The sequence below is a fragment of the Anguilla rostrata genome, chromosome 17 (genome assembly GCF_018555375.3).
Source record: "Anguilla rostrata isolate EN2019 chromosome 17, ASM1855537v3, whole genome shotgun sequence".
Lineage (NCBI taxonomy): Eukaryota > Metazoa > Chordata > Actinopteri > Anguilliformes > Anguillidae > Anguilla > Anguilla rostrata.
Window position 1 is genome coordinate 12,225,814 of NC_057949.1, and position 14,688 is coordinate 12,240,501.

Below are 14,688 nucleotides of genomic sequence, written 5' to 3' on the forward strand. Positions count from 1 at the left end.
GCGTTTCTGCTATCTGGTACCGCTTACGTTTTATGGAGGAGTCACGTTCAGACGCCTGCGCAGTCAACGCTTCGTCCCATATCCTAACGCGCATGTTCTCCCTAGTTTCCTGGATTCTTCTGACAGTCCCGGTTACCGGAGTGAATTCGTGTCGACTGCCCAGAGTCCGCGAATTCAGGTCCGATCAAATTAGACAAATCGCATTCCAAATCAAATAAAAAAACATCGTATCAAGGATACCTCACAGGTAATGACCAAAACAGATCAATTTTTTCCAGCTGCTGTGTCATTCCACCTTTACCAGTCGGCAAGGAGTAGGCTTCCGCTACAGGGAAAAGCCGGTGGTTGAGTGCAAAAAGACGGTTGTGAGGCCTTGCTCTCGAAATCCTTGATTTATGTGTCGTTGGCTAATGCTAACGAACCAGCAATTGTGACAGTACAGATTGCGACCGTGACGTCGATTTTGCGTTTATCTTAAATTTCACAGAATGCAGCCAAAAAAAGTTATTCCCATGATTATGTTTTTTGTGCAGATTGATTTTGGCTAGTCATCAAGCGTTGGCACCCTGGATTGCTAACAAGCTAGCTAGTTTCGTCTGAAGATGGGTGGTGGTTTTTAATCCAATAGTTGTGAGCTAGCCATTCATGTTAGCTAGCTAGATGTAGTCTTTGTTAAATGTCTCAAGTCTTAAAACTAGTTGACTCTAAGGTATATTATGATAATTCATTAATTTTATTTTACGAGTTAAGGGTGTGGAAGTTCATCGTAAGTTAGGATAGGTGACGTTAGCTTGCTGGTTCGCAATTATTTTAATTGCCACTATCGTTGCAGTTGTTGTACTCAAATGCCTGTTTTCCCCCCCTAATAAACAAGCTATTTAGCAAAATCACATGGCGTGATGGCTAATGCTATCTAAACGCGACAAATTAAATTATTGCTTAGCTGAAGAATTCGTTCATCCTCCCGGATAAGTTGGCTGAAACTGGTAAAACTGGTGTGGTGGCTGCGATCCAGAATGGACAATGTAGAATGCTGCTGCGGGGTTGAATTCCACGCCTCTGTTTTGTTCGTGGATAATCCAAGCTAACGCGTTGTTTTTACGTTCAGTAGCGCTCACTTCAAGACGCATCGCAGTCGCTATGTCTCTGCATCAGTTTCTCTTGGAGCCGATCACCTGTCACGCTTGGAACAAGGACAGAACTCGTAAGTTAATACCTACGTGCCTCTGCTTTATGACTTTATTATTCGGTCATTTTTCTATTGAAGTTTTTGCACAAGAGGGATGGTATTGTTGATTGTACACATTTACATGAAATATTTTAATGTCTCACTCAGAACTTGCTATTAGTCCCAACAATCATGAAGTTCATATCTACAAGAAGAGTGGGAACCAATGGGTGAAAGCTCAAGAATTGAAGGAGCACAACGGACACATCACAGGTATGACGCACTTCCTGTTTCGTACATTATTTATTATGCAGTCATTTTTTTCTGTCATTTTATTTGTAATTATCCTCTTCTTTCCCTAATGGACCTTTTCCCTTTTCCTAATTAAAGTGTTTCCCCATTTTCCTGAAATGGACTGGTTCTGTGCTTTCATTTCTTGGTTACAGAAATTCACAAGGGCGTGTATTTGGGGTGTAGGGGGGTGTCATCATCCCAACAACCAGCCACGAACCACACACCAGCAGAGGTGAAAAGAGGGGGGAATATAAAGGCAGTTAAGCATGAGAATGATTGGATGGCCCAATTGCTGTGGTGTCTTTACTCTCTAAGGCCTCCCAGGCATTTGCTAACCAGTTTCCGTCAAAGGAAGGGGAAGTTCGGCTGCTGGATGGTTGAGATTTACCCTTTGATCCCACGCAGGCATCGACTGGGCGCCCAAGAGTGACCGCATCGTGACCTGTGGCGCTGACCGAAACGCCTACGTGTGGAGCCAGAAGGACGGGGTTTGGAAGCCCACCCTGGTCATTCTGAGGATCAACCGCGCCGCCACGTTCGTCAAATGGTCCCCACTGGAGAACAAGTTCGCTGTGGGCAGCGGAGCTCGGCTTATTTCCGTCTGCTACTTCGAGTCTGAAAACGACTGGTGTGTCTCGATGCGTACAAAACAACTTCCCCCACACACCCAGAATAGAAAGCTGTAAAGATGATTTGATTATATTTAGTCAATACGAACATCCATAAAGAATGGTTCACTATATCTTCATAATTAAAGGAAATTACACTTGGAGTGTGGGGTATTTCATTTTCACATTGCTCTCTAGTGGCCACCCCTGGTCAGATCAGGCCCCTGTGGACGCATTGAATCGAGAATGTGCTGACCTCGTTACCCTCTGACGACATGGGCGGTATATGATTGGTGGTGTGCCTGCAGTGTGATATATAGCAAGAATCAGCATCATGTGCCTCTGAGGAGTCACATGTCTGCCATCTCCTCCTGAAGTCTGCAGGACGGGCATGAGATGAACAAGTTTGGTTGAGCTCGGGGTTGGGAAAAATGGGATAAAATCGTGGATAAAATAAATTTTTTAAAAAAGCACGAAAGTGTTAAAGTGTTTTAAACTCGGGTTAGGACTTAAATGGTCATTGTTCTTCCTCGTTTGATTTTATTGACCTTTTCTTGCTTTTTTAAGGTGGGTTAGCAAACACATCAAGAAACCAATTCGTTCCACTGTCCTGAGCTTAGACTGGCACCCAAACAATGTGCTTCTGGCGGCTGGATCATGTGATTTCAAATGCAGGTGAGGTCATCACAGAATACTGAACAAGAGTATTCCGGAATAGAATTGTGTAAAAAAGTTGCATGAAAGTATTTGTACCCCTCAGGAAGGATTAATCCCTTTGTCCTATATCTAACCAGTGGTAAATGGACCATGTTCATGCATACATCTTTTTTGTATTACTACTTAGTAAACTATGAAACAATTAATATTCTTAGGACAATAACAACAAACATTTAGATGTTGCCTGCATTTGGAAGTAAAAAAAACAAATTTTTAGTTACTTGTTATGGTTTGAGTAATCTGCCTGTCTTCTCCAAGGGTGTTCTCTGCCTACATCAAGGAGGTGGATGAGAAGCCGGCTCCCACCCCCTGGGGGTCCAAGATGCCATTCGGGCAGGTGATGGCGGAGTTTGGTGGGGCCGGCAGCGGGGGCTGGGTCCACAGCGTCAGCTTCTCCGCCAGCGGGAACCGGCTGGCCTGGGTGAGCCACGACAGCACCGTGACCGCGGTGGACCCCACCAAAAACTCCACGTGAGTACCGAGGGCCTTACCTCCGACTCCCGCCAATGCCTCTGCCGCTTGAGCTTGACATGTGGCGGAACCCGGAGCCGTTCGGTGTGGAAAAGCTGACGCCCGTTTCTTCGTTTTCTTGTCATTCCAGGCCTTGCCAGCTGAAGACCGAGTTCCTCGCTCTCCTGAGCGTGATGTTCGTGTCTGAGAACAGCATTGTGGCAGCGGTAAGTAAACACTTGGGCAAGGAACCCAGAATCCTTTGTTGGCTTTTTAAAATTGCATTCCTGGTATACATACTTCCGAAAATTTGTGTTGTGTCTATTTTAGTTTAGTTTTAGAATTCTATTAAACGGCTTCCCGTTCCCTCAAGACAGTAGTATCCCCTTATGTTTTGTTTGTCCTCTTCCGTTTATCACTCCCTTGTAGTATCTAGTCATTTATTGGCCACTTCTAGCGTAGCTTACAGTTAAGTCTCTACGCAGCAGGGCTTGTTCTTGTCAGCACAAGAAACGCATTAAAACAAAGTCGCGGCTAACCCGCCTCCGTGAACGTTCTCAGGGCCACGACTGCTGCCCAATGCTGTTCAACTGCGACGACGGCGGGGCCCTGACCTTCATCTCCAAGTTAGACATTCCAAAGCAGAGCATCCAGCGCAACATCTCGGCCATGGAGCGCTTCCGCAACATGGACAAGAGGGCCACCACGGAGGACCGCAACACCGCCCTGGAGACACTGCACCAGAACAGCATCACGTAAGGGGCCATTGCCTGGAGTCCCAGTTCGCTAGCACCGGTGCTTCTGAGCGAGTGAAAGGGAATGCATGGTCAACCGAGGCCAAAGCTTACGAATCACAGAGTTAACGTTTTATTGAAAATGCTTTTCTCTGGGTTATGTATGCACTGAGGATTTTCTCCACCAGGAATGTGGTGGTGGAGAAAAAAAAGTGCCAGTGTATGCTAATGATATTTGTGTAGCACCCCGACTTCCCAACATGTAGAAATTTCTCTGTAGCAAGATTGCCAATACCAAAGTAATGGCATTTGTTCAACTGCGCATCAACGCTGCGGGGGCCACCCATTAGTATGAAGCTCTGGTTTATCCATCAGCGCGGTGTGCCCTAGATTGATGTGTTCAGATGCAAAGCGTGGTAATGGCGATTAAACAGCCTCTTTTTAAAGGAGATTAATGTGTTGTTTGTTTTCGTGAGTTTGCAGTCTTAAATATGCTACGTTTTTACTTTACAGCCAAGTGTCTATATATGAAGGAGACAAAAGAGATTGTCGTAAATTCTGCACTACAGGAATTGATGGAGCAATGACCATATGGGATTTTAAGGTATGCATCTGTGTTATGCTTAAATCGTTAACATTTTTTTAAAGCAATAGGCGAGATACTATGTGCACCTCGTCTTGATTGTACTGAATTTATTAAACTATTATATATCTATTATATATTATTAAATATCTTGTTTTAAACATGATCTTTGCGGTTGTTTGAGCACATTTCAAATTTGAATTGGAACAGTGGAATCAAGGTTTACTAAATATGTGATGGAAAGTAATTAGTTATATATTGGCTTGGTTAGTAGTGGTGAAATGAAGACATCACTAAGTCATAGAATATGATTTGGAGATAATGAGCCAAATAACACAACAAATAATAATGCAGTTTTTAAAAATGAACGTATTCAGTAAGGTCTGAGGTTTAACCCTTTCGGCTGTTTTTGTTCCCAGACTCTGGAGTCCTCTATCCAAGGGCTGCGTATCATGTAAATCAAAGCACTGCCAGCTAGCAGGACATGGATCCCCAGCATCGGGGCTTGAAGATTAAACACGGAGAATTTCTGATGACACTACCGAAGGTTTATCTAAACAGAAGCACTGAGAAGATGGCGCGAACTGACACGTGGCGTCATTGTATATTTAAAACGATGAAGAGGAAAAGTGTGTTGGGGGGTGGGGGGGTTCTGGGACCAGTGGTTTTTACCTTAAGGGTGTCTGATGTTCTTGAATCTATGCCAGAAGTGGTACCTCAGTGGGGAGGTAGTGGGTGAAGGCACTCTGCCTCTGAAGGTATCTGTAAAACGGTAACTTGCAACGGAAATTTTATGTAAGTGGTCTCTAGAAATAAATGAGGTGTAGTACACTCGTGGTATGATCTCTTTTTTTTGCGTGTTTGCGTGCAGCTGTGGCTGACTGTCCATGTCTTTTTGTAGAACATAATGCTTCTCTTTTTTATTGAGCCTTTGTTCTTTCAGACCCTGGAACATGAATAAGGACATGTACACATAAGCATATATCCCCTCAGGAATGATCTTAAGGTCCATACCATTGAAGTAAAGCATTAGGGAACCTATTTTAAAATTTTGCCAGTTACTCTTAAGGAAAATTTAAGTAATGTATGTCAGGAATAAGCAACGTCAAAACGTATCATTTGAACTTCTGTGGAGTGAAGACTGGGAAACACTTGGAGGGTGGATGGTGGCAAATGGTACATACAGTAGCAGTTTCAATTTGTTAGTTCAATAAGAAAACGTATGGGGTGGTGTACGGTTAATTTCAGACACCGTGATCTTCTGTAGGCAGGGCAGTGACTCCCACACATGCAGAGGACCCTACAGAAATTCCTGAACTTCCCATGGCATGGTCAGGCCCTGGCAACAGCCGTAATCTTCATTAAATGTTTCTTTAACTGAAACAAGTGCCGATGCTACAGAGCCAGGGGTGTACAATTCCAAAAACATTCCAAAAACCACTGAAATACTGTCATGATGGGACTTTCAGGTTGCTTACGCAAGTACGATTAGAATGTGAAAATGCTTCCCTTTAAAAATAGTACTGTACCAACAGGTGTGCAATTAGTCTCTAATGTAAAAGGTTTATTGAGCGCTATCCTGAAAGCTTTCCTTGAATAAGCACCGCCTCAGGCCTGCTCAGCATAGACATTAGCCATTTAACCCAAGACAAATACACATTTCTGTAATATGTCAAACACTGACTTAACCTTCATTCATGCATTTTTAAAATCGCCTCTCAGAAGTACTGGAACTGTTTATTTTAGTCCAGCGCTTCCAGTCCTAGCACTATTGAGGAAAATACCCCTCTCACATAGCTTCACTACAGTGCTAAAGTAGTGGTAGGAAAAAAAACAGTGTAAGCCTACCGGGTTCAGACGGGACGGAGGGGTGTTATGTGGATCACCGGGGCTGGGGGCTGCATACTTGCTGACGTTGTGTGGAGCTCATTCTGCGGGCCCTCTTTGCAAGCTGAAATCCGCCCACACGAGGAAGTGGTTAGTTGTCTCTGGCAGGAAAGGGGAAGTTGCAGCAGCTTTTTGAGAGAAATGCTCCCTTTAGTTCATTCAGAGCTCAGCCAGCGTTCGTGTTGACTGGTCAGAGTCCATGAACGGAGGCCTCTGTTTGACCGCCCGTCTGCCAGGTTTCTCTCGAGCTGTCCCCATCATCACAAAGGTGAGTTGAGCACTTCCTGCTGGCTTCTAAATGCAAATGTTAAAGTACACGTTGATACTATTTAACTTTGTGTGTGTGTGTGTGGCAGGCAGAAAATTGCAGATCAAGCACTTCCTCAAAACCGTTAGAAGCATCCGTTGTAGGACTTCTTTTTTTTTCTGCTTCACTTTTTTTGAAATACTTGAATTCTTAAATCAATGACATTTTTGCTTTGAGTTGAGGAGGAAAACCAAGTCGATTTAAGGCTAAGTAGTTTATGAGAGGAAAATGGTGTGAATTGTCAGACATCTGGGTTGGCCTGAATGAGGTGTACTGGCATTAAAAGCTGGACAGTGGCTAGAAGACACTCCGGCGCCCGTGCTTTTTTACATTTTTACTTGTGGAAATGAGCAACTGTCAGAAGGTAGTCACACAGCAGATTGGAGCCGCATGTTCTGTGGAGCGAATAAAACATTTTGAGTCGCTTGCATTTTAATGGCACAGCTGCCAGACTGCCTTTGCTCCTACCTCATGATGAGTCATCTATCAATTTTCACGTCGCAATAATCTGGCTTGGTTTTAATCAACCAAATGAAGAACTAACACATTTTAACGCCTCTACCTGTTTAATTATCTTTGTAATGAGACTGACAGTGGAGTCATTTCAATGCAAAAAATGATCTTGCAATAGATTATTGAATGTTCCACTTTTTGATTCATTTCAAGCTTTTTGAAATAAGATTATGGAAATGCTATTTACCAAGGTCACTGTGAGTGAGATCTATCTCATTTCCTGTTTGAGCACTTTGAAAGTTTCACCACGCTAATACGTTTTTGGTAATTGAAAGAATTAAATTCTGATATATTTTTGTTGTGTAAATAGTTTTTTGAAACACCTCAGGAAATAAATAAAGCTGTCTTAATTATGCACACAGTGCACGCAGTGATCAACCATGGCCTACCACAGTTTTTTGCTCGAGCCAATCAGCTGCCACGCCTGGAACAAGGATCGAACCCGTGAGTATGGCAAAACTTGCGATACAGCTTGCTGCATGACCGGGTGTGTTTAAACTTCAAAGATATATACATCTGGTGTGATCTTCCACGTCCTTCCACAGCCATTACTCAATATCAGCTGTACGGTTAAGATGTGAAGTACAGACTGGCTGCCAGCCAGGTAGTTTGAGGTATTTCCTGTGGAATACAAATTAGAAACAAGCTGCCATTATTCATTTTCCCCCAGAATTCCTCCTGCAGTTATCAGAGCCCCAGTTCTACAATATGTCCTATGTTTTATTTTACAAGTGTTTTGAGTTTTTTGTACAGGGGTCTTTGAGTGCATACTGTACTGTACAGAATGTAGTCTTACAGCTGCAGATGTGATCTGCAGGATTACTGGAGGGTTTTAGGTTTATGAAAGCATCCAGTGCTATAAAACAATGTCTAATTTTTGAATAAACATTACTTCCCATTTTAATTATAGATTCATGTTCATACTTTCCATTTCTGGTTGCAGTCAAGATATAAACATTTCCCCTTTGACATTTCTTAAATCAAACAGGAGCTCTGAAATAAGTTAATTTCATATGATATAACCTATCCTGAGAGCTTTTAATTTTCTGCAAGTTAAGCCAGACTGTTTAAGAGGACCACACCACTTCCAGTGGTTCATTCTGTAGTTAATTCCACGATGACTGGGATTCGCCCAGAGAGCCAAGGGAACGGGTAAACTGAACTGGCCGCACCTCAGTGTATGTCTGTCCCAACCCTGGACTGATAGAACCGCGACATGCATCTGTCTCCCCTGGGCCACAGGCCCACCTGCAGTCAACAGTGTGTTTAGAACGAGGAACACCACACGTAAGCAACAGAAAAGTTTGTTAGCTTCAGCGAAGACGCTTTCCAGTGGAAAAGGAGCGTCACTGCAGGCCAAGCCGCTGAATGTATAAACTTCCTGAATCTGCGATGGCTACAACACAAAGACCTCATTTAAGGACTCTGCCAGTGCTACAGTAGAGAGCTTAGTTCTCACAAATTCTCTCATCTGTGGCCGCATCCATAAGATAAATGTACATAAATGTCCTTGAAGCCTATAAATATAAATATACTACAAATGTGTAACATTTTAGGTAAAACGCACGGTGGATAACATGAGAATTTTGTTCTGTTCTGTCCTGAAAACTGCTTGTTCTTTCTGGCTGATGAGAAAACCAGCAGTGACTAATTCCACCAAACTTCCCGTTTTACCATATAAGGTGTGTTATTGGTGACTGGCTGAAACCTGAGTAGAACAGAGAATGAGGAAGAAGAAAATGACGAGCGTACTGTGAATGATTAGCATACTGTGCAGTGTCAGTGGAAAGGGAAAGCCTGCTATTGGCGGAGATTTTGTCTATAGTTTTAGTCAATGGTTAAGAAATAAACAGTTATGTGTGAACAATTTGAGTCTGAAAATCATTTAATCTTCCTGAATTGAAGATTTATATGCTTGTTTTTACCAACCCCAGTGGCAAAATATTCTGTACTTAATACAAGTTGTGTGTAAAAGTGTTCTGTGTTAACATAGTCAGACTGAATGTATACTGCATATGATTTTGCTGAGACAATTTTAGAAACAAGGTTATGTTTCCCCTCTCCGAAATCTATTTATAGGCTTGCGTTCTTTTAGCACTGAGTGAGAAAACTGGGCTTCCAGCCATACTCAGCGATGGCCACATCACTATTCACTCTTCTGTATTTATTTTCATATTTATTGAGATAATAGTGTTTCCCTGTCATAAATTGCGTAAAATTAGACATGAAATCATTTTTAAAATATCAATGCTAATCAAAAATGCTAATCAAAAGCTAACCCACCCAAAATTTTATGTCTTCAAGAAATTGCCCTGTGCCCCAATAACCACGATGTGCACATCTATAAGAAGAGCGGGGCCAGCTGGAACAAGACTCATGAGCTGAAGGAGCACAACGGTCAGGTGACAGGTGAGAATGAAAGAGAGGACGACGAGGCCCCAACGGGCAGCTGAAGGTAGAGGACTAACCGACGTCCCTCCTCCTCTGTTCCTCAGGCATCGACTGGGCCCCGGAGAGCAACCGCATCGTCACCTGCGGCACCGACCGCAACGCCTACGTCTGGACCCTGAAGGGCGATGCGTGGAAGCCCACCCTGGTCATCCTGAGGATCAACCGCGCCGCCCGCTGCGTCACATGGTCCCCCAAGGAGAACAAGTTCGCTGTGGGCAGCGGGTCCCGCCTCATCTCGATCTGCTACTTCGAGCAGGAGAACGACTGGTGAGCGGGGGCCGTGACGGACAGCTGCAGGCAGCGGCCACTGCGTCAGCCTGTTGCTCTCATTTCACAGGTCTCATGGTCTAACCAGGGGCCAAACTCAAAATACATAACAGAATCCAGGATCAGGTTTCCCTTGTATATATTCTAACCTTATCCATTGTGAGCTCAGAGGCAAAACTGATCTCAGATCAGTACAACCAGCACATTTTATGACTATGGGCGCTACTACTTAGGCAAGGGTTGTCTGCCACAGTCAGTCAGCCTTTGATTTGAGCTAACCTGAGGGGCCATGTTTAATAGAAGCACATTGCATCACTATCAGTTCATGTAAGATGAATTTCTTGCCAGCCAGCAGCCATTTTCACATTTTGTGGATTATAGGAGGGATGGTGCCTCTGCAAATGAGATTCATCACACATTTATGATATTTTTTTATCTGTTAAGCACAAAGATGATTTAATAATCATGAATGTTAAATGCATGTAAATGCTCAGATAATAGCTCAGTAATTCTTGATTCCCCTCAGTCAGACACATTAAGATATGCATCTCAAGTCAGATTGGAGTAAATCGAAGATGATGAACCACGAATGTTCCGGATCAGACAAAGCAAATTTGCCACATGGATGTGCGATTCTGTGTGACTTACTATCCTCACATCACATTACCAAGCAGAATTTTATGGTATTTATTCTGTGACAGTAGACTGTTTTTCTTTTAATGGTCTTGCTATTTGTTCACAACCTCAGCCTAAGAAGATTGTCCTACATGTTCTGTTCAGCAATACCACTGTTTGTGCGTTTTCAGGTGGGTTTGCAAACACATCAAGAAGCCGATTCGCTCCACTATCCTTAGCTTGGACTGGCACCCCAACAATGTGCTGCTGGCAGCTGGATCGTCTGACTTCAAATGCAGGTCTGAACCGGTTCTTTGGCTTCACATCACAATCGGAGCGTAATCTAATCATGGGTCTGATGAAAGGCGGCTTAAAAGGGGCCTCTGGGTTCCATTAATTGAGTCACATTTGCTTTCTTTGTTCCTGATACCACAAAGACAACATGATGTTATTCTAAACTCCCATTCAGATCTAAAGGGTGAATGTTAAGGTGAAATGGAAAATCCGAGACTATCTTCCTGTCCTCACACAAATCCTTCTGTGCCTCCAAGGATTTTTTCTGCCTACATCAAGGAGGTGGAGGAGAAGCCGGCCCCCACGCCCTGGGGCTCAAAGATGCCCTTTGGGGAGATGATGTTTGAGTCCACCGGCACCGCGGGCTGGGTCCACGGCGTCTCCTTCTCTGCCAGTGGGAACCGAGTGGCCTGGGCCAGCCATGACAGCACTGTGGCAGTGGCCGAGGGTGGGAAGACCCCCGTGTGAGTAATGCTGGGGGGGTGGAGGGGGGAGGGGAGCGTGGGAAATAGAAAACATGAATACTGGTCCCATATATTATACCTGCTGTGTTATGACTGCCATGATTATCTGACACAGATATGATTTGTATCAGTTATGAAACAAAACTTTTTGTATAAATGGCACACAAAAAAAAAAAACACATGGAAACAGATCTTTTCAAAAAGTCAGTTAACTACATTTTTATGTCGTATTCAATCTCAATTCAGTTCTGGTTCTCAGGATGTGACCTGTTTGTTGATGTGCAGATCGTGTTTCTTTGCATTCATGTGTAGTTTACTGCGTCAGAAGTCACTCGCCCTGTGTCTTTCAATGTGTGAGATAATTGTGAGATAGTGTGGACAGTCAGACTAAAACAGTTCAGATTCAAAATGGGCCAGATATGTGAAAACATAGCTTAAATGAATCTTAATGTGATGTCATCAGCTTTGAAGTTATGAATATTCAATACGCAGAGAATTATAAAAATGTAGAACTGGCTATTTACATCTACTGGTAATTGTGTTTATTTTTCAAAGAAAATTCCTGTATGTCAGTTTAAAAAAAACAGAAAAAGACAACCATAATATCTTTCCTTTATGTTCGCCTTAGCTTATCATTACCTTAGTTGTGCCACTCTCAGTAGTACTCCCACTCTCATACAGCATTCCGTTGTCTGAACATCACATGAATATTCACAAGGAGGCAGGCCTGCAAAGCATTTGAAAGGAGTGGTTGTTGCAATGATCCTAACACACATACACAGGAGACAGAACTGGAACAAAGACAGAGCAGTTGCTGCTTATTAATATTAATTAAATCCTTGCCCCATTCCTTTAGATCCACATTTTTATCCTCAACCATTAAATGCCAGACTCTTCATATGTTTACAAAGAGCGGAATCTAATGGTTAGGCTACTGATATGGTACGAGCTGTAACAATGAGAGAGATTTCATCTGCTCATTGGAGTGGCAGTTCCTCAGGCCTAACTGTACATTTGTCATTACTTCTCTATTAGTGTCACCAGCTTGAGCTCGGAGACCCTTCCCCTCCTGTGCGTGACGTTCATTACCGAGAACAGCCTGGTGGCGGGGGTAAGCTCTGACCCGCCGGCTTGTATGTCGCACAATTGGTCAACCCAGCGTTGGCAGCCGTATAACTGACCTTTAATTGCAACTCCGTTGCGTTCCTTTTTCCCCAGGGCCACGACTGCTACCCGGTGCTCTTCGTCTACGACGAGGCGAAGGGGACCATCACCTTTGGCGGGAAGCTGGACGTGCCCAAGCAGAGCGCCCAGCGGGGGATGACTGCCAGGGAGCGTTTCCAGAACATGGACAAGAAGGCCACCTCTGAGACCAAGGAGGCCGTGCTGGAGTCTCTGCACAAGAACAGCATCAGGCAAGAGCGCCCCCCTCCCCAGGCCCTTCCCCCTGCCCAAGGCCCACCCCCTGGCCAAGCACTGCCCCTGACCCGCCCCCAACTCTTGGAGACCTACAGAGTGCACCTGCCTCTGAAAAGCACCTGCAGGTGTTGGTGTTCCATATGGAACTATGGCACATATGTGCCCGTACATAGTCTACAAAGCACATACAAATTAGCGTTGCATTATGACTTACTGTGCAGCTGGCACGTTGGATAAGGTCCTCCTCCATTTGGTATTCTGATATTATACTTATACTTGTATTGACCTGTCAAGTTGTGCCAACTTAATTTTAATATAAATATCCCTTGTCGATATAATGTGAATAAATAAAATCTAAAATAAGGACTGATTAAATATGCAAATTGAATATGAATGAATGTGACATAATAGAGAAATTATGGAATTTCTGACTTGTGCACTTTTGAGGAAAATTTGTATTTAAAATGCATGGCCTATTAAGAACTTTTATACTGTGGACATCACAAGCATTTAGAATGCCTATGAAGGCTGTGAAAAAGTACGCTACTAATCAAAATTGTGTGTGACCTGCAGCCAAATCTCCATTTTGGAAGGCGGAAAGACCAAGTGTGCTAAATTCTGCACCACTGGAATGGATGGGGGACTGGCCATTTGGGATGTTAAGGTAAGCCTTTACATTCGTACTCACAATTTGTAATCATGCTGTTCAATGTTATGCAAGTCAATTTTAAGTGCACTGTCACCAAGACACTTTACAGAAAAACATAAAATAAAAAATTGGGGGAGACCAAACCTGAACCCCTGAGAAAAAAAAAGTCCCCAGGGCAGAGAAAATCCCTGATGGGAAGAAATCCCAGGAGTTGCATTTCCTTTTTAAGCTCTAGTCTGGGGCTGCCCAACCCTGTTTCTGGAAAAGCCCACCCCGTTCAGCTGCAAGAGATCTCATTGAACTGCTAATTGGTAGAAATAGATGTGCCAAATTAGGGTTGAAATGAAAACCTACAGGATGACAGCCCTGCTCTATTTAAATTACACTTAGTAAGCTTCATCCTGAGGATACCACATTTGACTGTAGGTCTGCAAACAGGAGAGACTCAAAATTGAAAGCTGCAGTTAACCCTTTTGTTTATTTGCCCAATTTAAAAAAGTTTTATTTCTTATTTCAGACCCTGGAATCTGCTTTGAAAGATCTGAAGATTGTCTAATGCGAGTAAAATAAAATGAAAAACAGAGCATGAACTGCACTTGCTGCCTATTTTTATAAAGTTTTATTGCTAGGAAATACTGTTGATGTTTTAGACTTCACCTTATATTCTGCCTTGCATTTTGATACAGCAAAATAGTGTAATTGAATATATATTTTGGCGCAATTTGTTTTATATGAATCATTAAGCAGTTTTCAGATGCCATGATGCATTTAACGCATTTATGCTGGTCATACAGTGCTTTTCAATAAAAAAAATTACATGAGATTTGGCTGTTTCTGTTTTTTGTTTGTTTTTTTTTTAAGCATGCCCTCATTCGAAGACCAGAAGATCAAAAATGTAACTAATAGCCAGTTTCAACCTTCATTTTCTGGAATGTTTTCCTATTATTTCAGTTTTAGTATAGGTTTCTGATTGGCCCACATAATTTTATGTGCGATGAAGGAAATTATTTGTTTTCACAAACTTTTCTGATGACCTGCTGCTATACAATTGGCCAGACCAACTGCATATGAACCAACACTGCACCTCTGGTCCTTTTCAGTTAAAAAGAAGTACAGCATGATTTAAAAATTAAATAGCAAAGGCAAGTATAACTTAATGCGTTTAAACATAAACTGCCATCATTTTCTGTGCTTGAATAACATGGCAAGCTGCATTTGATACCCCACTGACTGAACTCCTCTCTAACATCATTGGGCTTTGGTAACTA

General features: G+C 43.0%; 2 protein-coding genes and 1 long non-coding RNA gene across 4 annotated transcripts; 2 read left to right on the plus strand and 1 right to left on the minus strand.

Moving 5' to 3' along the window:
- Positions 1-85: 85 nt before the first annotated feature.
- On the plus strand, positions 86-5,385 carry LOC135243113 (actin-related protein 2/3 complex subunit 1A-like). Of its 2 annotated transcripts, none has more exons than XM_064314671.1 (10): positions 86-247; positions 1,109-1,204; positions 1,337-1,441; positions 1,868-2,090; positions 2,638-2,745; positions 3,046-3,258; positions 3,389-3,464; positions 3,799-3,992; positions 4,485-4,575; positions 4,974-5,385. In XM_064314671.1, the coding sequence occupies exons 2-10, from the start codon at positions 1,141-1,143 to the stop codon at positions 5,010-5,012; spliced, it is 1,113 nt and encodes a 370-aa protein (XP_064170741.1). In that variant the 5' UTR covers positions 86-247; positions 1,109-1,140; the 3' UTR covers positions 5,013-5,385. The 2 variants fall into 2 exon arrangements, with proteins under 2 accessions (XP_064170741.1, XP_064170742.1); XM_064314672.1 differs by having other exon boundaries at positions 1,112-1,204.
- LOC135243117 (uncharacterized) lies at positions 3,903-6,491 on the minus strand. The gene is made up of 2 exons (XR_010326565.1): positions 6,403-6,491; positions 3,903-4,038 (listed from the first exon to the last, which is right to left on the minus strand). It is a non-coding gene; the product is annotated as an uncharacterized LOC135243117 (long non-coding RNA).
- A 65-nt stretch (positions 6,492-6,556) lies between these two features.
- On the plus strand, positions 6,557-14,243 carry LOC135243114 (actin-related protein 2/3 complex subunit 1B-B-like). Its single transcript, XM_064314673.1, has 10 exons — positions 6,557-6,709; positions 7,624-7,705; positions 9,566-9,670; positions 9,757-9,979; positions 10,786-10,893; positions 11,146-11,352; positions 12,388-12,463; positions 12,571-12,767; positions 13,345-13,435; positions 13,938-14,243. The coding sequence occupies exons 2-10, from the start codon at positions 7,642-7,644 to the stop codon at positions 13,974-13,976; spliced, it is 1,110 nt and encodes a 369-aa protein (XP_064170743.1). The 5' UTR covers positions 6,557-6,709; positions 7,624-7,641; the 3' UTR covers positions 13,977-14,243.
- Positions 14,244-14,688: the final 445 nt, after the last annotated feature.